Genomic DNA, 26,173 nt, shown 5'->3' with positions numbered 1-26,173 from the left:
GCGAGGAGTGACTTTCCTAATAATAATTTAAAAAAAGGCAGACACTTTAGAAATGCAAATCTGCAACATCAAACAAAATGTATTTTAATCACATGATAACGCTTAGTCCCTTTATCCCACTAGCCAAGTAGAAAGGTAGCTCATGCAATACAGTTGTTGAGATCTGCACAATTAATATGCAAAAGATCACAGTATAATTGTGGCAATAATGTATGCGCTTAGAACATCTTATTCCACACGCTGTACATGTATAGACACTGTATATGACTCACTGCTTGTGGGGTGTTTAAATATGACATGTTTCATGGCTAATTACTGCCATTTCACAATTGCATAAGAACACGATTCTTAACTATACTTGGACGCCATTTGAAAGTACAGCAGACAGCAGACTCCCCATTGAAAGCGTGACTTTGTAAAACAAAGTAGAACTGTAATACTGCTTAGTGAAACTAATGCCAGATATGTTTTGATGCTGTAAAAAAGGCAGTTACCGTGATGTGTTCTTTTTGAAGACTTTAATAGCAGCTCTGAGATGACGGGAGCTGGACTCACTGGTAAAATATGACCTTTTGTGTTCTGTTGGCTTCTTGAGGAAGTGTCTAATGTGAAGTGAATATATAGATGAGCAGGATAAGGGTTTTATAAGAATGACTAAGGTTTTCATTATCTTCTATAAACACACAGACTATTTTTTTTTGCATTTCTTGCAGCTGCATACATTAGGGTACAGACTAGAATAAAGGAACTGCCTGCACTGACTCAGAAACCAACAGGACATCAACTGTAGAAGACATTAGTCTCATTTTCAGGGCCTACCTAAAGAATGGGTAGACCTATGCATACCTTTTTTTCTGGGGCATTAAAATTAAATGAAATCTTTTGTCTTGGTGATTCTTCATCTCCATAGGCTAGCTCAAAATCCCCTTGTTAGAGACTACTTAAGCACACTAAATGCATCCAAAAGCACTTTAGAACGAGTAGTACTAGTGTGTGAGAGCACATTGTATCAGAGCTCTGCTTTAATATGATTTTACTGTGTTGATTTACACATTAGGACTGTTGCCCTGTGAAAACCTTTAGCAGTCCTAATGCGAGTAATCACATGGATAATATGGCTTTGGTTGTAACGTGTGAAATGTTCATAAAAAAGGATTAAAAGCGTTATCTTTATAATTAAATCCCCCAAAATGCGTCTCAACAATCAATGACTACATGTACCAGAATGCACCGCGGCTGTCAGATACAGCCTGACACTGTGCTGCTGTACTAGCGGAGAGCACTCTGGCAGAAGGGCCGACTTAGTAAGTAACAGGTCTTTCTTTTTATAGACAACTATCGCGTATAGTATCTTATATCTCGTGTTTCAGATTCGCATTTATTTTTAAAAAATCCTCTTTTTTAAATTCCTCTAATGAGAGCAGATTCCTGGCGGACTTGTTAGCCCACATTAGCTTGAGTAAAGGTAGCTAGCCAAAACGAAGAGCCCTCGGTAACTACACGTTCAGTATTTAGCAGCTCTACACCTGGAAGTAAGGTATTGCACGTTAGACCTTCCACCGACTAGGCGCTTCTTCCTTTACTGCGCAGTTGTTCTAATCTTACTGATAATGCTCTCGTTTTAGATAACGGTGCCTCTTTGATTTAATTCTCTGAAATCAGCGGCAGCAACTACTTTAGCCAGCGTTGATCGCGTTTAAACTGCGTTTAGAGAAGTCGGCAGCTGTTGTCGTTACACATAAAGCAACGTCAGCAGTCAGTGAGGCTGTGCTGTGTCTACGTTACTGTCAGTGAACGCATCACCGCTCTCTGTGTGCGCCAATGACTTCCATCTGCTCTCTGTCACATACATCTCCCAGGGCTGCAAGCATGGACCAAGAAAACAACTCGGAGGTTGGTAAAGAAACATGTTTTATTGGTCTGGCTGAAAAATAGGGTGTTTTATCAGGTGGGAGATAGCCCTGCGTCAGCCTCTGAGTTTTTAGAGTGATGTAACATAGTCTCTGTTGTTTCTCAATTGCCACTTATGTGAAGCTGCCCCACCTTTCTTAAACTGACTTGACTTGAGCAATAAGAATTATGAGCAATGGACATTATGGACAATGCTGGGCATCCTCTGCACACGGCCATAAACAACCAGAAGAGTCTGTTCAGTGACAGGTTGCTTCTCCCCAAGACAAGAACTAACAGACTTAAAAACTCCTTTGTCCCACACGCCATCAAACTGTTTAACTCCTCTCTGGAGGGGAGAGGGAGGGGAAACAGGAGGACAAAGGAGGGGGGAACAACTAAGCTGTAGTGCCTCTTCACCTCACTGTACAATACCTTGTGCAATACTTTTTGTAAATAGTCAACAGTGCAATAGACTCAATACTTGAAATGTGCAATTCACTTGTATTTTTATTTTTTTATTCCTATTTATTCTATTTATCCCCTTTGTATATTTTATTTATATTTGTCTCTGTATTTATATGTGTGTGTGTGTGTGTGTGTGTGTGTGTGTGTGTGTGTGTGTGTGTGTGTGTGTGTGTGTATATATATATAACAGTTCTGTAACTGTAACTTTGGTCGTTGCTGTGCTTTTTTTGGAAGTCGAATTTCCCAGAGGAACCCACCCGAGGGATTAATAAAGTTCTATCTTATCTTATCTTATCTTAAGAATAACATTTTAATCTGCTGCTGATGTAAATAAGCCCACTATATTTAACTTTGTTGTTTCAATGTCTCACAGGACGATTCAGTCGGCCCTTCGGGGGACGGAATGCCGTGTCTACCTCCAGATCTTTGTGAGTTGTTGTTTCTTTTTCCCCCCTTCTAAACATATTGTGAGAACAGTATTTCATGAGACAATGTATGTAGTTCCTTATCTTTAAGGGACCACTTGTTGTGAAATATTGTCTCACATTCATAACTTTTTATTACGAATATTTGAATGAATAAAACTGAATGTAATCCGAGACCAATGAATGCATCGGTATTAGGGGGGCACTGCAACAGGCATGTCATTATTATTGAAGTAAATCTAAAATAATAATAGTAATAACTTCAAGTAGCTTTCTATTGGTAAAATAGTAAGAACTCTATTTTTTGTCATTTAAATGCACGTGCTAAGGATTTTATTAGTGTATTCCTCTCAAAGGTACTTTTTAAATGTAAATTTCTACAATTTAGCATAGTGCATTATGTACCTTCCCTCACATAATATAATGGTTATAGTAAGACATAACTTTAATTGTTCTGTCAGTTTAATAAACTTTTATCCCTCTCCTGTATAGCGGATGGTGAAGCAGTGGAGTTGCTTTGGCAGTTGCGAGCCCAGCGCCGCCAGTCGTCTCCTGAACTCCCAGAGACGGTGTCTCGTCTTACTGCACCTGATGGAAGCATCTTATACCTGGTGGGCACTGCCCATTTCAGTGATAGCAGCAAAAAGGATGTAGCCACGGTGAGCCAATGAGGGGGAAAAACAGGACTGTTACAGAGCAGGAAGCCACTTAAACTCTTTTAAAATGTGATATACTGTTAATGGTAGGTGAAATTTTATGTGTAATTCTGTGTGTGTGGAGAAGCACACTCACAGAATTACATATTTAAATGTCGTTTCTTTTTATTTTCTTGTTTTGGCAAGCATAACCTGTCTCTTTTGTTCTTTCACATTGATTTCTCTTGTGCTTGCTTCTTTCATAACTGTTCATTTGCTTTGACATTCCAGTCTTCTGCTTTCTTATTCTGTATTTGTCTCTTGATTTTTCACACCGCTGTGCTCCTTCTCCTGGTGCAGACGATCCGAGCTGTGCAGCCAGACGTGGTCGTGGTGGAGCTGTGCCAGTATAGGGTATCGATGTTGAAGATGGACGAGAATACGCTGTTAAAGGAAGCCAAAGACATCAATCTGGATAAGGTTCAGCAGGCTATCAAACAGGTCAGGATTTATGAAAGGTGTTGGTTGTGTGAAAAACAGCAGTGGTAGATGAAGAGAGGTGGAAAAGGTCATAATGAAACAAAGACAGTGGAAGTACATTTATTCCAAATAAGGCAATGATGGTCAAGTTCTGATATTTTAAACTTTGTTTCAGTATGGTGTAAATATAGCGTTGAGTGTCACTTAAGAGTTTTGGGTTTGTTTCCTACTTTTTTGATATTTGGGATAAAACTTCTGAACTAACTTCTTTAGTTTCCTGTATTATTGTATACTTTCTTTGGGCTTGTATTACTGTCAAATTACTATGTACTTAAAGAATGACCTTGACCACTGGAAGTGGGTGTTAATTTATTTGCTCTGTTTGTCAGAATGGGGTGATGTCGGGTCTGATGCAGATTCTGCTGCTCAAAGTTTCAGCTCACATCACAGAGCAACTGGGCATGGCGCCTGGAGGAGAGTTTAGGGAGGCCTTCAAAGAGGTAACCCGTGCACACAAATGCAACATAGTGGAGAATAATTTGATTATGTATTATTATTTTTGTTTTGTTTGTTTAAAAACTTTTACCTTTCTCTTTTAGGCTGGCCGGGTACCTTTTTGTAAATTTCATCTCGGGGATCGGCCAATTCCTGTGACGTTCAAGAGAGCCATCGCTGCTCTCAGTCTCTGGCAGAAGGCCCGTCTGGCCTGGGGTCTTTGCTTTCTGTCAGACCCAATCAGGTATAAATTCATCTTGATCGCTTTCTGTCACACAGCGTCAACACGACTCTGTTTTAGTACCAAATATTCAGCGGACAGTGTGCATCGTTTCACAGCTTGCTCAAATACATGAATAATGCTGACGTTAGAGAAGAGTCATCATTCAGAGTTTTTGGCAAGAAGGATTATATTGCTCGCTAAATTGGTTCAGGATGGTTCAGTTTTGTGGAAACGTACAAAAGCAAAGTTGTGAAACAGAAGTTTAAATGTTAATGGTGAAATTTGTGGAAAATGGTAAAGCGATAATACCGTATTGTTTTCAGCAGTCTTTGCCTGGGTAAAAATGCAACTACAGTGTATATGTGTGAGAATCATGACTTGCTGTGTTTGTGTTTTGTGTACAACCAGGCAGTGAGCACTCACATTTTCAGAGTAACAGCAACGCTACCATTTCTTTCTAAATGATGATGTCTGTAAATCTATAAAACCATTGTGGCTTTCAGCAACTCTGAGATTGAACCTCAGAATTATAAAATGTTGGTTATGGAGACTTAAAGGAATACAAGTATGTTTTTAAAGCTTATGTTGGAGACCAACCAGGCAGTCTGATAAAGTTTATTTAAGCTTCATGCTTACTACTGTGTCAAAGTTCAGGAACTGGAATGTTGGTCTCTATACTGAAAACCTTAAATGTCAATGTTAATCCAGACTCTGCTAGTATTGCACTAAATATAATTAAGAAAATGAAATGTTTCTAAGGTTGCATTGCATCCTGTATAAAGACGTAAAGTAGGAAGTGTTAAATTGTTTCTAAAACACCACAGTTATAGAACAAGACTATATTCTCTGTCCTGTGTCACTTCCTTTTCACTGTTAAATTGACTGCTGTGTCATGTTTCAGTAAAGAGGATGTGGAGAAGTGTAAACAGAAGGACCTGCTTGAGCAAACTATGTCAGAGATGATTGGAGAGTTTCCTGCTCTTCACAAAACCATTGTGGCTGAAAGAGACATCTACCTCACACACACTCTCCGACAGGCTACTCGCTGTGTGGAGTCCCCCCCTAATGCCCAGAGTGCGTATTACAATCCTCAAAAAGCTAGGACAATAAATTGGTTTCATCTTATGTTATTATACATTCATTGGCCAGTTCATTAGGTACCCCTGTTCAAATGCTTGTTTACACAAAACTCTAATCTGTCAATCAGATGATAGCAACTGTATGTAGGCATGTAGACATGGGCAAAACAATCTGCTGAAGTCTAAACTAGGCATCAGAATAGGCAAGAAAGGACTTGCCATAAGGTCTAAGTGTAACTGTGGATTCTAAGTGTTTCAGAAACTGTGGAACTACTGGGATTTTCCCACATGGAAATATCTAGTGTTTACAAAGGGCCAAAAAAACAGAAAATATTCAGTGAGTGCCAGTTCTCTGGGTGAAAATATTGTGTCTTGTTGATGACAGAGGTCAGAGGAGACTGGCCAGACTGCTTTCAGCTGATTAGGAAGGAAACGCTAACTCAAATAGATATTTGTTATAATCAAATTATGTAAAATATCATTGTTGGACACACATCATACCTCCAAGCAGATGTGCTACTGCAGCATTATACCAAAATGCAACTGTAGCTGTCATGTCAATATGGGCCCAAATCTCAGAGGAATGTTTCCAGCACCCTAGAAAATCTGTGCCGTGAAGAATTAAGGCAGTTCTGAAGTCAAAAGAGGGTTCAACTGTGTTTAACTAATGAATTGGCCAGTGAATTTCACGGTATAGTTTTAAAGTCTCTCTTTCATTCTTATATGGGTGTTAATTCCTTTTTTCCAGCCACTTATAAAATACTTTTTTGTCCGTTTAGTTTGCGGTTTAAAAAACATTGCTCAATATAATTGAAACTAAAGAGTCAAAACTTTATTTTAGCTGTTAAGTACTGTGCACATATCTGTCATCAGATATGTGGCTCAATTGTTGTGAAATCAGCTGACCAGTGATGTCGGTGTGGTTTTAATGTGGTGCAGACATTTAATGGAAATGCTTTTTCATTTTTTGTAACAGTAAGTCATTCTCTTCTGTTTTTGCTGAATAAACTTAGAAACTAAATCTGTATTCATTGTGAAACTACAAAAGAGGTTGTGGATGTTGTAGTTTGACAGTAACGCCTATGTTTTGCAGTAATGAGAAGTTTCTGAATAGTTAAACAAGAGAAAGCTTTGCAAATTCGGAGATCATTTCCCTGGAATAGTTGTGTTATTTTTAAATGTAAAAGTGGAGATGTACTCAGTTCCCCCAAATAACCAATTCTTTTATGCATCAACATTTCCGAGTGTAGACATTGTTTATGCTATCATTGTTCTTTTTGTAGAAGTGCCTGCTGTGGTGGTGGGAGTCGTAGGGATGGGTCACGTCCCTGGCATAGAACGAAACTGGGACAAGCAGCTTAATATTAATGAAATCATGAGGTATGTTTCGCATATTGTTTGTACGCAGTAAATTACACCATAAATCCATAAGCATAATCCTTTTGTGTTTGATTTGGCATTACAACCGTAACTCTGTGTGTCTCTGTCTTCCCTAGTGTCGCACCTCCCTCACGCGTTGGCTGGGTGTTGTGCGCTGTCATAAAGGGCGTCATGATGGGAATGCTGGGATATGCCTGTTATCGTGTCAGTGGAAGTTTAGGTAGAGCCCTGCTGTCTTTACCTCCAGTCCGATCTTTACTGGAGACACTGCGGCCTCTTCCTGCTTGACCCAACTGGTCTTCTCTAAGCCATCTGTGAAACAGAATTATGATCTATTAAAACAATGCATCCATCACCAATGGCCTTAAAATCAGGTGTCAGGTGAGGCTGGAGGAAGAGGGTTCACCAGCCCATATTGTGAACTAACAAGGACCTAATGGGGTTCAGAGCTCCCCACTTTATAATGATGTCTCTGTAGACACAACAGGGCTGTACTGCCAAAGAAACCATGACAGTACTCTTGAGTACCTTGCATATTTTGTGCAAATTCATGCATATATATATTTTTTTGTTTGTTTGTTTTATGGTAAGATTCACAAAGGCCAATAGTTCATTTTGAGTATATTTATATTTTCCACAGCATTCCTTCAAAGGACTCATGCACACGTTTTCTTTTTCATTATTATTATTTGATTAGCATCCTGATCATCAGGTTCACTGTTACTCACGGGCCCTGATATAGTGGGGGATTTTTCTGGGAGCATGCTGTTTCTTTAGTCCTTCATATAGTGCCGACCAGTATTGTTGGTAATTGGCTTGTTTCAAGTTCAGCACTTTATTAGAGACTGATAACATTTTTGTTCTGTACATGCAGTCTGGGAGAGGGGAAAAAAATACAGCTATGTTAAAAAAGTGGAAAAATACAATATATAGTTATTGTATAGACTGGCCCACATATGTATGTAAGGAATACATGAAAATGATGTGAATCAGACTGAGCGTCATTCTCCTAATTCTCAATACGTTTTTAAAGCATTAGACAAACTTCACTGATTTCTTCTGTGCACCGTCCTGCCAACATCAACAAGACAAGTGCCTCATATTGGAGCTGCAGAAATGTGTGTTGTTATCTTACACGTGCAAAGGTTCAATGCAAGATTAAAGAGGATGTCTTTATGATATTACATGATCTGCCTATTTTCTAAATACTAAAAAGTTTGTGTTGACTTGGTTGCAGCTGAAATGATACCATACACCCATTTATGTCATTACCCATGCATACAGAACAGGTTTATATATGCCTCAGGAAGAGCAGTGCATCATCTATCAACTTCTAGAGTTGTTTATACCTCCAGTTTGGGGCCCTCTCACACAAATATATGCATTATATACAGAAAGTTGTCTCTAAAAACCATCACAAGGAAACATCCTAATATTCAGTGTGCCAACTGTACTTTTGGAATATATGCATTATTATTTCCCAGTCTGAGATAAACTCATGGACCGAAATGCTGAAAATTACAAAACATGTTTCTTTCTCTCAAATGAACCATCATGTTTTTAATGACTGTTGTTTTTTATCTTCTATGAAGGAAACTGAGCCGGTCAGATTTGGGAGATAAAGCCTTATTCTGTTATCACTGCTGCCTTTGAGTCTTACATTGCCCAACACTGAGCTGTATCTCTTGTAGAGCTTCTTACTGAGTTTGTAATCACTGGCTACATGACCTTCCCTTGAAATATGAGCTGTCCCATTAATAATAATCGAGTAGTCTAAACTGTACAGACATTAATTTCAAGGTAAAGTTAGACAAGTTAATTTCCTTTTATAATCCGAATAAAAGAATATGAAAGATTAACTTGAACTTGAAATCATAAGTGGACAACTTGCAAGCTTTCCATATTTTGGATAATTCATATAAAGTCCAACCTCTGCAGCATCTCCTCTGTGTGTGTCTCCCATTTCCTGTAGGAATCCTTGTATTGTAAGATTTTCTTCCTCAGCGTGTTGTACTGCCATTGATGTAAACACATAAACACACCAAACAGTGAGATTTAGAAATGGAATTTATAAACATTTTAAGTAAAGGAAAAATATATTTGTCTCAAAACTGTTGTAGTCCTGTCGTTTTAATTTTATGCAAATGATTTTTTTTTAATTTAATTTATTTTGATAATTTATGAGAAAAAATATTTTAAACCTAAATAACTCTATTCGGTCAATGCAGTTCCGTATTTTCTGTTTGTTTCCGATCGGACGAATACTGTCGTTACACCGTATCTCACAAACATCCGCTGTAGCTTGCAGGATTATGAAAGCGTGACTAGTGAATACTTTTTAACTGCGCCAGCGGATAGACGCAGACAGATGGCCTGGTTTGCATGGCTTATTTAGGACCTAGGCTGGGACCGTCACGCGTCTTTCTTTCCGGTGTGTCCGCCTTAAGACTCGTCTCCACTGCCGGGATGGACGACATGGGTCTGGCCATGAGTCGTTCTTCGCTGGAGCGGCTCGAATTTGACAACGTCGCCCTCAAGAAACTTCCCCTGGATCCATCCGAGGAGCAGGGGGTGCGGCAGGTGAAGGGAGCGTGTTTCTCCCGGGTGACACCACAACCGCTGACCAAGCCTCGGTTCGTGGCCGTGTCCCACCAAGCTCAGGCACTGCTGGGGCTGGACGGAGAGGAGGTCGTGAACGATCCTCTCGGGCCAGAATATCTCAGCGGATCCAAAGTCATGCCAGGATCTGAACCCGCCGCTCACTGCTACTGCGGACATCAGTACGGACAATTCGCCGGACAGCTGGGCGATGGGGCGGCCTGTTACCTGGGAGAGGTGAAGGTTCCGTCTGGCCAAGATCCCGAACTTCTCCGAGAAAACCCGAGTGGCCGGTGGGAGATTCAGGTGAAAGGAGCTGGGCTGACCCCGTACTCCAGGTACAAGGGGTTGCTTTCATTGTCAGTTTGAGTGGGCTTTGCAAGATTATGTTTAATTTATTTATTAGGTTAAGAATAAATGTGGCTTAATCTATTTTTATAACTCCACCAGAGAGATTAAAACATGAAAAATACTTTGATTCTCTGTTTTAACAGAGCATATGTGATTGAAGAAAGGCAATATTTGGCAATCAGATGCACCTTTTTTGCTGAGCATTGGAAAAAAAAAAGTCCTTTTCTCTTCCACAGACAAGCTGATGGCCGTAAGGTCCTGCGTTCCAGTATAAGAGAGTTCCTGTGCAGCGAGGCGATGTTCTTCCTGGGAGTGCCCACCACCAGAGCAGGCTCTGTAGTCACTTCCGACAGCAGGGTCATACGTGATGTGTACTACAACGGGCACGCTCGCCACGAAAGATGTTCTGTGGTCCTCCGCATTGCTCCTACCTTCATCAGGTGGGTGCACATTACCTGACCTACTTACTCATATTGAGTTTCTATTTGTGTTTAAATGGGATTTGTTTGTGTTCACGGCCTGAGCAGGTTTGGATCTTTTGAGATCTTCAAGCCCGCCGATGAGTTCACAGGTCGCCAGGGTCCCAGCTATGGGCGCGATGAGATCCGAGGTCAAATGATGGATTATGTCATTGAGATGTTCTACCCTGAGATCCAACAGAACTACCCAGATCGGGTGGAGAGGAACGTAGCTTTCTTTCGAGAGGTCAGAGCATGAGTTACACTCTCACCTGTCAGCGTGTAGAGACAGTGAAATGTTGCAGCAAATCAAAAATTGTTATGTATTCAAGATTTTCTTAGCACTGTAGGCCTGGAATAACTTTGATAACATTTTTTATCTGATCCATAGAAAGAAGTTATGATGTAATATGCTCAGGGCTGTTCTCAGATTTTAGAGACCTGATGGGATTGCTGTCATCTCTTCCTGTATGTAGGTGGTGCTTCGTACAGCTCGACTTGTGGCTCAGTGGCAGTGCGTGGGATTCTGCCACGGTGTCCTGAACACGGACAATATGAGCATCCTGGGACTCACGCTGGACTATGGTCCATACGGCTTCATGGACAGGTCAGTGTTTAACTGTATGCATTTTAAAATATTCCTGTCACACATGTTACCATCATACTCATTAGGTTAGAGTCACGGAGTCGGAGTGAAGCCATAATTATAATACATTAATTATAACACATTAGGTTTGAGCGCTTCTTATTTCTCTCAGATTTGATCCAGATTTTATTTGTAATGCCTCGGACAACTCTGGACGATACTCCTACCAAGCCCAGCCAGCTATCTGTAGGTGGAACCTCGTAAAGCTAGCAGAGGCTCTTGCTCCAGAGTTGCCACCAGACCGGGCTGAGGCTGTACTGGAGGAGTACCTGGATCTTTATAACCGTTTCTACTTGGAGAACATGAGGAAGAAGCTGGGTTTGCTGAAGAAGGAGGACCCTGAGGACGAGATCCTGATCACCAAACTGCTTCAGACAATGCACAACACAGGTGGGACTATTTTGTGTACTGCTTAGAAAGAGAGTTTGATGTGACGAAACATTTAATCTAGTGACAGACTGAGAGTCTAAGAATGCGTGCATACGGCACTGCATATGAAACAGGAAAAATATTTAATGATGGATGTAACATTGTAATAACATTTTTCTGCCTCCCTTCTGCAGGTGCTGACTTCACCAACACCTTCCGTAGCTTGAGTCTGATTTCTTGTCCCACTGAGGAAAATAGCGAGGGAGAAGAGGACTCTGTCAAGAAAGCCACAGACCTCTTGATTGAGCAGTGCGCCTCCCTAGAGGAGCTCAAGGCTGCCAACAAGCCCACGATGGATCCACGGTGAGCTAGCTAATAGTTATACCGCTACACACACACAAGCCCAGCGTGTTACGCATCATGGCCAAATTCACTTATATTTTTACTTAAAACTATTAGAATAGAAATAATGACTGTGCCTGTGGTGATAATGTCAAATGTTTTGCTTTTTATTCAGTGTAGTTCATACTGCAGCCTCTGGGTGTCACTAGTGAGGCTTCATATACATCATGTCTTTTACAGGTTATCAGTCTGAGGTTTCTTAAAGCAGCATCTGTTGATATTTTTGGTGACTTGAAGGCAGCAGAAAATGATGCAAACATTGATATTATTGTTTCCATTTATTCACCCATCGGTCAATCCATTCATTCATTTTTTAAAATTGTTTATCCATTTAAGGGTCAAAGGAGTCTAGAACCTATGGATACAAACAGTCACTGGACTCTTTATCTCAGTACCTTACTTTCTCTCTAAACTCTTAGATTGCCTGCACTATGTCTGTGTTTTCTTTTCCAACATATTTATTTATTGGCCTATAAGAATTATAACAGTGATGTTTTGTATCCACAGTGAACTGGCAGTGCTGCTTTCTATGGCTCAGAGCAACCCAGCACTGTTCCAGATGATCTCAGACAGAGCAACAATCGCGAGGCAGTTAGAGCGACTCAGCAAACTAAAGGATCTGATGGAGACCACCCAGGAGGAGCTGAAAACCAAACAGGCAGAGGATTGGACATCCTGGATCACTCAGTATAGGTGAGACGGGGGCAAAAAAAATGAGTGAGTAAGTTTTATTAGCAAGGGACGAGAAAGAAAAGCATGGAAAATGAGAGCAGAGGAGGAACTGCATAGACCGGATTAGCTTTTGGGTTTTTTTTTTTTAAATGTGCAAACAGACAGAAAAAAGAGGAAATGTGTGTCGAGGTGATTATTGTTCCTTTGCTGCACTTCTCTGAGGGAATGTTTTGTGTTATCACTGCCACAGGAAACGTCTGGCTCGTGAGCTGGAAGGCCAGAGTGATGTGCAGGCTGTGCAGGAGGAGAGAGTGAGGGTGATGGACAGCACCAACCCTCGTGTGATACTCAGAAACTACATTGCCCAGAATGCCATAGAGGCTGCTGAGAATGGGGACTTCTCTGAGGTCAGGTTCTAGTCGATTCTAATTTTTACTAGATAGAAACATAACTACCTTTGTCTCCTGTAGATTTTGGTAGAGAAATACAGACAACTTCCCCAGAAGCATTCACTGGAAATCAGACTGTGCTTCATTTACCCTTAATTCCCTTTTAAGTTTTTCATTTTCAGTGTGGTGACCCAGTCTCACTTCTGCTCTTTGCTGCAGGTCCAGCGTGTCCTCAAGGTTCTGGAGAAGCCTTTCTCTTCACAGCCAGGTCTGGAGCTCCCTGCGTGGGTTGGTGGAGGTGGGACCAGTGCAGAAGGAGAAAGGGATGAAGGAGAGGAGCAACAGCAAGAAGCAGCTACCGCTATGCCCAGAAACCCTGTGCCTTATGACAGCAAGCCCCCAGCTTGGGCCAATGAAATCTGTGTCACATGATCTTCGTAGTAACTTCCTTGACCGTGATCTCTCCTGCCTAAAATAACAAGAGCGTTTCAAAGTGTTTAAAGATAATTTTTTTCACATTTTTATAACTCTTCAGCTGCTGGACAACTTTGTTATTTTAGCAGGCAGTTTCAGGAAGGTCGGCATGAGGCACAGCACCTCACAGGCAAGCTGGATGGCACAAAACAGACAGCGTGTTGAGTTTGTTTCCACAAAAAATACAAATTCTATATAAAATTTAAAAAGATATACGTTTTAAAGCTGTAATATCATTTTTTGTATCCTTGTTTAACATTTGAGTCATCCTTAAATAAGTGGATGAGATTTTATATAAAATTTATATATGATATTGTGCAGTTTAAGCAGTATATTTACAGAAACTCGGGTCAAATTTTTTTTCCTGTCTGTTTTGTGTTTAATAAGCTATTAATGATGAGTCAGGCAACAAGTCTTACAGTGGCCTGTCTGGCTCTGACAAACTGTGAGGTGACACCTCGACATATACCAAAAATATGTGTGTGAGAGAGTGAATGTGTTATGATGATATTATATCTGTGGCTAAAACTGTGTTACTACACATGATTAGGATGCCGCAGCCAACAAACACGCACAATATAAAGCAGATAAGCACGCACAGTATGTTTTCCTATATTAGAAAGCATTTTCTTTTGCAGCTGTCAAGACATTCATAGAGCCACGGATGTAATTTACTTTTTTTTTTTTTTTTTGTCTAGTAACCAAGTTTAGTGAAGGACAAACGAGAACAGGATGTTGCGATTTACTTTCTTCAGGTTGTGGCTGCACAGAAAGAGGAAGTTATTTGTAGAATGTGCCACAAAAAGACTTTTTTTGTGCGAAGAGTAGAAGACAGCCACAGCCATTCATAGATTTGTATTAACTGTACTACATACGCAACAGCACTACTCATCACATGTTGCGCCTTTTTGGTGAATATGCTTTATGTGAAATGTCCGTTGGAGCTCTTCTAACAGAATCAATAAACTGAGTGATCAAGAGTCATTGTGTCTTTGTTTTTTTATTTTACTTCGTGGCATACCTGCAGTTCAGTTACAGAAGGAAACTCCACGTCCATGTCTGCGTAACATTTTAATGTTGTCACTGTTTCTTAATCTCTCAAATAATAAATTTCCTCCTGTGTAAATGTCACACAGAACACGTGACCATGTAACATTTCCAGTTTGGTTTTGTGATAGGCTTGTTTCCTTGTTCTGTTACCTGGGTGACACATTCAAGGATTTCTAAAAGCACAGCTGGTGCCTCCTGGCTTGAGTAACGTTCCTGTTCCAACACGCCTGAAACATTTGCTCTTTGTAGGCTCCTCCTAAATAGCACAATTGAATGTAGACTACGGTGTCGCAAACACGCAAGTTACAAAGACAACCGGATTGCGAAAGCCAAGGCACGTTTCACGCCAATTTCTTACTCGTTAAACCAACGAGTGACTCCATCTGTCCTGTCAGTTAAAGCATTGTCTACCCCTATTTGAACAGAAATACCTCATCATGAAGATGTTTACTCTGAACATTTTTTTATTTAGTTTTCAGTCAAGGTTGTAGTTTCTTCTTTAATTTGTCACTCGTTTGTGTATTTATAAAATGAAATCATATCCTTAGGTTGCTAAACAGGTTTTACGCACTTAAAGCGCTATGTGCTCGTTTCTCTCACGTTGCCTTCTCTTCTTCACCTTTAATTGTAGGCCTACTACAGCAGGACTCGGGAGTGGCTTTTAGCGACCTCAGGGTGCGCCCTGAGTACAGCTGCGCAATGATCGCGGGTGAGCGCATAGGTGGGATCTGGGACAATGAGATCGTAACGCCGGAAGAGCCTAAACAAGTTTAAAAAGGGGCTTGTGCTGTACTGCCTATCGAGTTTATAATAGATAAGATGAATACGCGAATCAGACCGGGCTATCACCGCCTGGAAATTAACAAAACATCATGGGAAGTACCGGAGCGGTACCGGGATCTGAAGCAGGTGGGGACCGGAGCGTACGGGACGGTATGGTAAGTGAAACCTTAAGAAATTGGAAGAAACTATTAGCCGACAGCACTGCTGCTTGATGTGGAGCGGTGAAACAAAGAGAGCGACGGAACAGATGGTGCCCTACAGACGGCTGCACTGTGCCACAGTCAAACAAAAGAAAAAGTATCTACGGTCCGCTGAACACATGCTGCTTCACTTCCTGATATGATGGAGACACTTGCAGCAACACTACTTGCGTTCTACACAATCACCCTGACAGCAACAGAGCTTAATTATGAGCAGCACATTTGCGTGTGAAATGGCAAAGCTGAGCCAAGTTTAATAAAAGCACGATAGTAAAAAGCGGCTTTTCAGGCACCTTTGTGCGTCTCGCAGCATGCGGACCCTTTGTTATCAATGATTAACGTCTTGGGCGGACACTGACCGACTGAATACAACTTAATAACACATGAACAACTCCGTTCCAGCCAGAGATCACTGCCGAGCCACGTCAGAGCAAGTAGGTGTTTGCCTGTAAACACAGATTTGGACTAAAAAACACAATTCCTCAACCGAAGATAAGGAAACAACTTTTCAGTTACACAGCCTAACCAGGAATGTTCCTTGCCTAGATTTCCTCATACAGGAAATAATAAAGGGCTATTTTTAAAATTTGTCTCACGCCATCGCATATGTATAGTGCTGTGCAGATATCTTGATATCTTTGCTTCCAAGAAACCAGACTTTCTTTAATATTTTTAAATGCTCTCTGGCATCAGTTATCCAGGCTTTCCGAAAGTCTTTCAAAATTAATTGGCTTCTTTTTCACTAATTGCAAGTCTATTCCTTGAATCTGACCATTTTCAGAGGAACGTTGACCTATGAATCATTCAAGCATAAAAGGAGGCACCAATGTTGAGTGATTAACCACTGTTGTGTAACAAACAACTTAACAAAGAACTGGTTTTAGACACTATCTTTAGGTGCTTCGATACTAGTGGCCCATCAAAAAAAAACAACAACAAATAATTTGTTTCTATTTCTGTTTCTATTTAGCTGAATCTAAATAAAATCCCAAATATAACAAGAATGAAATAATATTTTTGCACCAACAAGGAAATTCCCAAAAAGCTATTAGGTAGAAACTTGGCCCATGTTGGTTTGGTGAACAGTGTGTGCTTTAACTGGAAAAGAATAAGTGGCCAGCTTAAAAAAACTGTCTATAACACATGAGCAGTATCTGAAAGTCATGCCCTTAAGAAACTTGAAAAAATCCAGCAAACCCCTGACACAAGACTCGAGAGATGCATCTGGCACTTCAGTTAGTCCATTTACTACTTGCTGAAGCCTCATCAGAAATGGTCTCAGTGAAAGGATGGCTGTCAGGAAGTCATGAGGAATGAAAACAGGGAGAAAGGCCAAGGTATGTCAAACTACACTGAAAATCAGTGGTAACAGGTCCTGCGGAGCGATGAATAAGAATGTTTAAAGTTTTGGTTTAAATCCTCGATATATAAGAAGGAGGTTAAAAGACAAATACAACAGTGAGTGTCTACAGCCAACTGTAAAACACAGTGGATACTAGGTCATGGTTTGAGGTTCTATTCATGTCAAAACTGATGGAATTATGAATGCAAAAATGATTTTGATCCACCATGGAAAAGCACCTGGAAAGCATCGGATTGCCAGTGGCTTCATTTTTCAGCATGTCAGTGATTCCAAAAACACTGCTAATGTAGTAAAAGTATACCCAACAAAGAAGAGCTTTGAATGTCCTTGAAGAAGCAGAACTATTCCCGAAGCTTAAAGAAATGAAAAGAAAGCTTGCCTAAGAAACTTTAGGCTGTGTTGAAGAATAAAAGCTGTCATACAAAATATTGACTTTTATGTTTGTTAGAATTTCACAAATTCACATATTTTCATTTATGTTTGTACATTTCAATAAATCATCTGTTTCTAATTTTCCTAGCAAAATATTTAAAAAATGCGAGTTGTCTCGAAACGTTTGCACAATATTGTGTTCATATCTCCTTCAGCTCTGCAGGAGACTCAAGAACAGGAGCAAAGGTGGCAATCAAGAAGCTCTACAGACCGTTCCAGTCTGACATCTTTGCAAAACGGGCCTACAGGGAGCTGAGGCTCCTCAAACACATGAAACATGAAAATGTGAGCATAAAAAAGTCCAAACTTGTTAAAATGAGCAAACTAATGTCTTTATAGACACATGCCTCATATGAAACGTTGATTTGATGTCATTTCCTCCTGATGCAGGTGATTGGCCTGTTAGATGTGTTTACAGCTGACCTCTCTCTGGACAGATTTCGTGATTTGTAAGTACCTTTTCTGCCACTCTGACAGAAGCATGGAGATATTAAAACTGTGTTCTCTGCAAATCCTCAAGGACATTTGTAAAGTTTTAAATATGATTTTTTGTTATTTTCCAAGTTATCTGGTGATGCCCTTCATGGGAACAGATCTGGGGAAGCTGATGAAGATGCAGAAGCTCTCAGAAGAAAAAATTCAATATTTGGTTTACCAGATGCTTAAAGGGCTCAAGGTAAGGAGCTCTGCTTTGATCAGCTGCCAATCCATTATTACTATGTTAAAATATTCAGCTCGTTGCATTCCTTTATTACAGTATATCCATTCTGCTGGTATCATTCACAGGGTAGGCTCTCTTTAATATGTATTTTTCATCAAACATATATGTGAAATATGTGAAAAGTATTAAGATAAATGGTTGTTGGTGTTTCTCTTCCTACTATGGTGCGGCGTTGCTTGTCTTTTCATGTCAACATTTGCAGGACCTCAAACCAGGAAATCTCGCTATCAACCAAGACTGCGAGCTCAAGGTACACACGAACACACCCTGATAAAAAAACAATCATGTCTCAGTTTTTGTTTTATTTGCGTGCACTGTCAAAACGGAGTTCTGTAATAACACTGATAACTGCACGAGACAGAATTTCATTGACGTTTGTATGTTTTTATATTAAGTCCCTGCTAAGACTTTAATTTTACTTTAATGTTTGTTGCAGATCTTGGACTTTGGCTTAGCCAGGCAGGCAGACAGTGAGATGACGGGGTACGTAGTAACTCGCTGGTACAGAGCCCCAGAGGTGATCCTGAACTGGATGCACTACACTCAGACGGGTAATGTAGAGCTCATTCAGGGGTGAAAAAAAAAGCACTCTTACTGTGATCTTTCTATCTGTGTGTCAAGTTCAGCGCTCCCCATTAGCACCAAATCATTAACAGCACAAAGTGGTTGTTCTACTCACTGTGTGCTTAACTCCATTTCCTAGATGTTCCTTTGAACAGTGCCCGATGCTTGTAGGTGGAGAATATTAGCTTTAGGGAAAACATGGCAAAGTGTTTGTCTAGCTTTAATTTTAAATTAACCTTAAAGTGTGGGATTTTTGCTGCTGGGTCATTCCATTAAAAATCAATGAATCCCCTCTTTTCAGAGTACGTGGGGTATGTTGAAATGTGGGGCTTTTTATGTTCTCTTATTTTTCCAGTACTTTTTGAGCTCTTTTAACTCCCTGACAGAAGATAGTCCCATTAAATGTTCAAAGGAAAAAGTGCAACAATTCAATTGGCAGGACATAGAGAACACCGAGTCTTTGTACCCTAAATGTTTGATCTGTTTTCTGCTAATTCGTTAGATGAAACTTCACAAAGCCAATTTTGGGTAATTTTCAGGGACCAAATGGGATAGGAGGGTGGTCAAATCAAGTTAAGGTCTCCTTTATGCCTCCATTCTGATGCCAGGCTCATCTTCTGTCTCAAAATATTTTTTTAATGTAATCTTTTTTTCATACTTACCAATTTTTTATTTTATATACTTTTTAGGGAAATTAAACTGACCAAATAAGCACTATTCATGTATGCAATATTCTAAAATGTGTGTTTTGCAACTGTGCAACTATCTGCGATTGGTCATAAGCAACATGCCCAGTGTCCATACATCACAATCTTGTGAAAAAAGGACTTTTCTGTCTGATCATCATGAGAGTGTAAAGCTTAGTCCAGATGGGAATATAATATAAAGAGTCAACATCTCAGCAAGCTTTGTGATCTGTTACTTTCACAAATGACACGTGTCACAAGACCTGCTGTCGAAAAGGTTTATGTGACAGACTTGGAGCAATGATTAAAAACTTGCAGCCAGACCCGGTTTATAACTAACGTTTACAACAGCAATCACATCCTGACCCTACGGCGACGCTTTCAGTGTTTGACCCAATGATGTTCATAGCAAAAAAAAAAGGGCAAGTTTTAGGATCCAGTAAGACAGTCCTGCAGAAATGAGAGCTATTCTCCAGTTCATGAGGCCCAGCTGAAAATGTTCAAGTTGTCGAGACAGTCGTCAAGAATGGCAATATAACTGTGACAACATGAGCAGTATTAGCAGTTAACACTGGTCCCTTTGTGACTGCTGTCTATGACAGCAGGTGGCTATAGTGATATATTTGAGAAATAGATGTTGGGGTTCTCAAACAAACACAGAAGGATCCAAAAAGAGTACAAGTACTTTCATATTACGACATAAGCCATGAATGTTTACAGAAAGTAGACCTATTTAAGTTTTCTGTGGTTAATTATCAGAAAATAGACTAAACATCCAAGTTAGCATCTACACATTACAATTTGCAAAAATGTGATATATCCTGTGATAATTGATTCTCAGCTGGTTATAGAATAAATCTTAGTGAACAAAAGAAAGATTTTGGCTTTAATTTGTAGGTTTTTTTTTTTAGTTTGGAATGTTTTTGCTGTTTTGTCACAGAGTTTAAATGTGTCCAGTCCTGAAGAATTTATTTTTATTTACTACTTAAGTTATTAGGGAATAAAAATGCTGGACAATAAGGCACTTAAACAGTGTCTGATATTAATCTATGTCTTTGAGGGGCCTGTAACTTGGACGATTTTCCCCTCATCCTAAATGCCACAGCAGATGTCTGTCCCACTGTTGCTAAGTGCTATCTCTCAGGGGATCGTCTGATTGTGGTGGTTTTCCCTCTAATGTTGTAGCATCTTTATCTTAAAATTTAAAGTGTCTTGAGGTGACTGTTGTTGTGAATTCACACAATAAATAAAATTAAATTAAATTGAGAAGAATGAATTAAAATATGCTAAAGTTATTGTACAAACAGAAGATGTCAGTACTGTTAAGCCCGGTGTTGTCTTAGTTATTATCCACTAGGTGGGGCTGTTGTAACACTTTGTTTTAGAATGGATTACTAAATGTTTGGTGTTTTCTCAACTCTGCTTTTTATTTCTTCTTTCTCAGTGGACATTTGGTCAGTGGGCTGCATCATGGCAGAGATGCTGCAAGGAAAACCTCTTTTTAAAGGCAGTGACCGTATCCTTTCACCTTGTTGACTCACAAGTTATAAAACAAACATGTTGCTTTTGTCTAACCTAATATCTTTTTTATTGTACCTTTTTATTCTTATTTGAGCCTTAACACCTCTTCTTCAGACCTAGATCAGCTGACTGAGATCATGAAGCTCATAGGAACACCATCACAGGAATTTATATCAAAACTAGACTCTGAGGATGTGAGTTCCAAAAATGTGTAACTTTGTGGTCCTAAAGATTGTTGTGGTGCTTAGTTGTGCTTGAAACAATGACATTTTAGGAACTGGAGGCAGATTTGAGTGCTTTGTTGGACTTTAGTGGTACAGTATTAAGTTAATAAACACATACCTAATATGGATTTATCATATTTTATGCCTATTCGTTGTCCTCTCTGTCTCTTCTTAGGCAAAATCCTACCTCAAAAGCCTTGGAAAAGTGGAAAAGAAAGACTTTCAGAAGGTGTTTTCCACAAGTAATCCACAAGGTATTACATACTCAGGCCTTTAATTTGATGTGTTTTCATTTTGGTAAACAAACTCCAAATGGATTTTCTGTTGTCATCATTCTCACTCAGCCGTGTCAGTGCTGGAGCGAATGTTATTGCTAGATCCAGAAAAACGGGTAACTGCTGCAGAAGCTCTCACGCTGCCTTACTTCACTGAGTTTAGAGACCCAGACGAGGAGACGGAAGCACAGCCATATGATCACTCACTAGACAATGCAGAGCTGACTTTGGACCAGTGGAAACGTAAGAATGAAGGGGCGTATTGAGGTTGCAATTTCAGATGGACAGAGGCAAAAGGAGGTGGAAAGTGTGAGCTACGTGCTTTTGTTTAATATCCTGCTGTGCTGCTTTCTTTAGGTCACACCTTCACAGAGATCTTGTCTTTCAAGCCTGTTGTGCTGGAAGCCAAGGACCCCTCCAAGGAAACCTCACTGTAACATGCACAGAGCTGACACTGCAACCTGGAACCAGAACAAACAAACACGTTTTTTTTTAATGACAATCTCAACTATGAAAACTCAACTTAATGAATGTAAACTGGCCCTGTTCTCATAAGTGCAAGCTGCTGTGGGATTTTTCACGACAGTTAAATAGACACTTTATTTGTTCTAAAATAATAAATGTTTCATTAAAATACAAAGTCTCAGCTGCAAATCAAGTGGCTTTATAGTAACACGTTAAAGGACTGTGTGAGTACATATTACCCAAAGTTTATAGGTTCAGAAGTCTTTGGACAGATATGCATGAATATTAAACATCTGTGGAGAAGTTAATGAAGCCATTAACCTATAAACATCAGTCGACACTTGTGTCATCCCCGGTGGTGCTCTCCTCGGCTACAGCCCTGCCCTATAAGCTGTTAATTGTCATGGGTCCTCCTGCCTTTAGTCTAATATTCAGTAAGAGGAATAGAGCTCAGCTGGATTATCAAATCAAGGACAGCTTAGAGAAAAACTTTGAACACTGACAAGGAAACATGTCCACATGCTTCCTTGAGAGTATTGCCATGAAGTGGAGCTTTGAAGTGCAAATGATTTTCCTGTCATCTCAAAGATTTATTCACCTGTGATTCACCCTTGACTTTGGCAAATCAACCACCTTTAGTATCTCTTTTATCATTTTATTCCTTGTACTGACAGAAAACTTTACCTTAATCTAAAAGGTCACATGTGACCATTTGCTTGTCCATCTATTTTGTGTGTCTCTCCAACCAGAGCTTTGGCTGTGGAAGGATTCACGTCTATCTCCCAAAAATCACGTTCATGTTGTGCCCTTAAACAGGGGAAATAGTGAGGAGAGGTGAAAGAACGGCACAGACACGCAGCTCTCACTCTCACTCGTCTGTATTGAGTTTCAGAAGCAATACAACCAAAACAATATTCTTATGGATGCACTCAGTCTCAGGACAACTGTATCCAAACTAAGTCACTATTGTTCGCTGCATTAGCTGATGAGAATACTTTAGATAACATGAACTGTAGCATTAGACAAAAACATCTTTTTAACTCGCACATGTTAGCTGACACAGTCACTAACTTTTCACAGCAATGAAATAATACTTTAAGTACTGCATGTCTTTCAGTAGTTAACTTATACAGATCGTAACAGAAAAATCTTCACACAATATGGCGGAGTAATAGCGAAAACTAGCATACGCAGCAACAGAGATTAACTGGAACTTCTCAGCAAAATAGTCTGCAATTCACATCTTCCGCTACAATGAACAATGATAACAATGTAATAATCAACAGTAACACACATTTATACAGATTTGTGCATGACAGTTACCTTAAACAGGGGAAATAGTGAGGAGAGGTGAAAGAACGGCACAGACACGCAGCTCTCACTCTCACTCGTCTGTATTGAGTGAAGGAGGCAGCGCGCGAACCCACCTACTGGAGCCCTGAGGCATTAACAATGGATCGACGCACAATCAACCCAGGCAAAACTTTCACTGCTTATCTCCCTCTATATTCCCACTGCATATTCTATTCGAAAACAGTCAAAGCAACAAATAAAACATTAATAAGGGCATCACATGAAATATAAGGAACAGAGATGTACAACTTCAAAACTAATCAAATTTATGATCCACCACATACTCCCCCTCAGAATAGATGTTGTCCTCAACATCCAAATGTTTAACATTTAGCACAAACGTGGAGTTATGAACATTAATATCACCAAAACCACATACAATAAACCATTGCATACTATAACTGTTTCTTGTACCTTATATGTACTCTACAAAAATAGTTTCACAAGCTGGAACTCTTTTCATACATTCTTTAGTGTGGGTTATTACCCAAAGTCTTTCAGTGTTCTCATACAGTCTGTATGAATTACAGTGTCCATGCAGTTACATTAACACAGTCTGCTGCTGGCTTGAGAACAAAGTCATTTTAGTGCAGCTTGTCAAAGCAGTCACTCTCTCCTTTGACAAATGTCCATGAGAGTGATACAAGTGGCCGTAGCCATGTGTGCTTTGGATGTGTCTGTTAAGCTGCAAGCACAATATGAATCAGTTCAATGTCCAAAAGTCACTTTGAATATGAATTCTGTGTTAAACAGTCCATTTCCTTGTGGTTGGTGTGGAGTGTAAGTACATTGTCTCTGTTCAGTAATGTGTTTCGTGTTTGATCACAATGTTTCTTTTCACTCAAGTCCATACAGTTATCAATGGCAGTATGCCTGAACAGTCCGTGGAACCATGAAGTGTGTATGATGTGATGGTGTTCTCAGGTTATAACAAGCTGGTGAACCAAGCCGATCATATGTGAAGATCTTTGGTGGCTTGCGCTCTCTACGCGGTCGCTGATGCTCTTGCTCACAGGTCCTGCTGTGTTTGTCTGGAACAGGTGCAGGAACAGGTTCCTCCACTGATGGTTCCTCGACATAATTTTCCTCTTGGTCGGGTAGTTGTTCACATTGGTTCAGTACTTCATGTTCATTCTCTGGCTCAGATGACATGTTTTCCACTGTTTGAAGGTGTTTGGCTGGTTCATCAGTGCTCATAGGATTCAGTGTCGGAGGGTAAAGTGGCTCAAATGGCTGCTGAGATGACACTGGATAGTACTCATCATCGTCATCCTCTTCCTCAGCTTGTTCCACTTCCTCACTTGTCTCCACGGCTCTTTTTCTTGTTCGTGGTCGCACTTCAGTTTCAACAGGCAGATGGTCACATGGCAGAAGAAGATTGCGATGCAATATCCTTGATCTCCCTTTTGCTTTCTCAGGTCTGAGTTCATAAACTGGGATATCTCTGCTGACCTGACGAACGACTGTGTGAACCACATCCTCCCAGTGGTTCCTCAGCTTGCCTGGACCTCCTCGAGGTGTCATGTTCCTTATTAAAACACGATCACCTGGCTGTAATACTGAGCTCTTCACCTTGCTGTCATAATGTCTTTTACTTCTTACAGCTGCTTTATGAGCATTTTCTCTCGTGATCTCATATGCTTCTTCCATGCCTTGCTTCCATTTTACCATGTAGTCATGATGATTGCCATCTCCTTGTTCTGAGGTCAAGCTGAACAGCATGTCGATTGGCAATCGTGGGGAGCGTCCATATAACAAGTAAAAAGGGGAGAATCCAGTTACCTCGCTGCGGGTACAATTATAGGCATAAATCAGTTTGTTAAGCGAGTCCTTCCAGTTAGTTTTCTGACTCTCTGAGAGTGTTTTCAGCATCTGGAGTAGTGTCCTATTAAATCGCTCCACTTGTCCATTCCCTTGGGGATGGTAGGGAGTAGTCCTGGACCCAGCAACTCCACAGTAGTTTTTTAGTTGTGCAAACAGATGATTTTCAAATTCAGCACCTTGATCATGATGTATTCGTGCTGGAAAGCCAAATCTTAAAGCATAGTCATTAAAGATTTTGTCTGCAGCCGTTTTACCTGATTTGGAAGTTGTGGCATACGCTTGGGCGAAGCGTGTGAAATGGTCAATGACTACAAGGATGTATTCATAACCCCCTTTGCACTTGTCAAGGTGCAGGAAATCAATTGAGACAAGTTCAAATGGGTGAGTAGTGACAATATTAGTCAGTGGTGCTCTGCTCTCATGACACGGCTTCTTCTGTTTTATGCAAACACACCTTCTGGTCACATAATCCTCTACTTCCCGTTGCATATAGGGCCAGTAAAACCGGTCCCGTATCAGTGACAATGTTCTCTCTACACCTTGATGGCCCATTTCATCATGTAGCTCCTTTAGTACAGTACTTTTGTGTATTTCTGGTAGGACCAACTGTTTTCTGTTTGCTGTTTTTCTGTGCAAGATCCCATTCTCATCCATCTCCAATTTGTCCCACTCCCTCAGGAGACATATGACCTGTGGGCTGAGTTTTCTTAGTTCTGAACGTGATGGTTTTTCCTGTGTTAGTTTACACTGAATTACAGGTCCAATAGTCGGATCACTTCTCTGGTCCTGTTTGATCTGGCCTTTTGTCAGTGGAATGATGGAAACATCTGTGGCCATGGCTGAACACCTGACTGAGACACCCATGGACCATGACACATTGGAGTCATCCTGCCTTTCCACTGCCTGTGTGGTTGCTCCAATTACATCGTATGCCATTTCCTCTGTGCATTCATTCATAAACGTTTCCATGTCTACCGGCATCCTGGAGAGGCTGTCTGCATCCACATTTTCTTTACCAGGGCGATATTTAATTGTGAAGTGAAAATCTGCCAGTTCTGCTACCCATCGACACCCTGTTGCATTCAGTTTGGCAGTGGACAGTACATAGGTAAGTGGATTATTGTCGGTGTACACGGTGAAGAATGGTGCATAATATAGGTAATCACGGAATTTTTCTGTGATAGCCCACTTGAGAGCAAGAAACTCTAACTTGCCTGAATGCAGATGGTAATTCTTCTCAGCTGCAGTTAAAGTGCGGGAACCATAAGCAATCACACG

General features: G+C 40.4%; 3 protein-coding genes across 3 annotated transcripts; all 3 read left to right on the top strand.

Annotated features, from left to right (window-relative positions):
• Positions 1-1,249: 1,249 nt before the first annotated feature.
• On the top strand, positions 1,250-9,158 carry trabd (TraB domain containing). Its single transcript, XM_085357232.1, has 10 exons — positions 1,250-1,304; positions 1,860-1,893; positions 2,732-2,786; positions 3,276-3,442; positions 3,779-3,919; positions 4,288-4,398; positions 4,498-4,637; positions 5,518-5,690; positions 6,979-7,075; positions 7,192-9,158. The coding sequence occupies exons 2-10, from the start codon at positions 1,870-1,872 to the stop codon at positions 7,361-7,363; spliced, it is 1,080 nt and encodes a 359-aa protein (XP_085213358.1). The 5' UTR covers positions 1,250-1,304; positions 1,860-1,869; the 3' UTR covers positions 7,364-9,158.
• A 167-nt stretch (positions 9,159-9,325) lies between these two features.
• selenoo1 (selenoprotein O1) lies at positions 9,326-14,408 on the top strand. The gene is made up of 9 exons (XM_085357230.1): positions 9,326-10,011; positions 10,261-10,464; positions 10,552-10,729; positions 10,959-11,089; positions 11,241-11,518; positions 11,692-11,860; positions 12,407-12,592; positions 12,822-12,978; positions 13,180-14,408. Exons 1-9 carry the CDS (start codon positions 9,458-9,460, stop codon positions 13,399-13,401), a joined length of 2,079 nt encoding a protein of 692 aa, XP_085213356.1. The 5' UTR covers positions 9,326-9,457; the 3' UTR covers positions 13,402-14,408.
• An 840-nt stretch (positions 14,409-15,248) lies between these two features.
• On the top strand, positions 15,249-21,690 carry mapk12a (mitogen-activated protein kinase 12a). Its single transcript, XM_085359025.1, has 12 exons — positions 15,249-15,422; positions 17,418-17,547; positions 17,653-17,711; positions 17,827-17,938; positions 18,020-18,049; positions 18,186-18,233; positions 18,420-18,534; positions 20,678-20,749; positions 20,869-20,948; positions 21,154-21,232; positions 21,323-21,496; positions 21,611-21,690. The coding sequence occupies exons 1-12, from the start codon at positions 15,304-15,306 to the stop codon at positions 21,688-21,690; spliced, it is 1,098 nt and encodes a 365-aa protein (XP_085215151.1). The 5' UTR covers positions 15,249-15,303.
• The last annotated feature ends 4,483 nt before the right edge of the window (positions 21,691-26,173 follow it).

Source organism: Diplotaxodon limnothrissa, linkage group LG7, assembly GCF_057381915.1.
Source record: "Diplotaxodon limnothrissa isolate DT_005_m linkage group LG7, D_limnothrissa_male_GT1.1, whole genome shotgun sequence".
Lineage (NCBI taxonomy): Eukaryota > Metazoa > Chordata > Actinopteri > Cichliformes > Cichlidae > Diplotaxodon > Diplotaxodon limnothrissa.
Note: the sequence above shows the minus strand (reverse complement) of the source record. Positions and strands in the feature narration are given on the sequence as shown.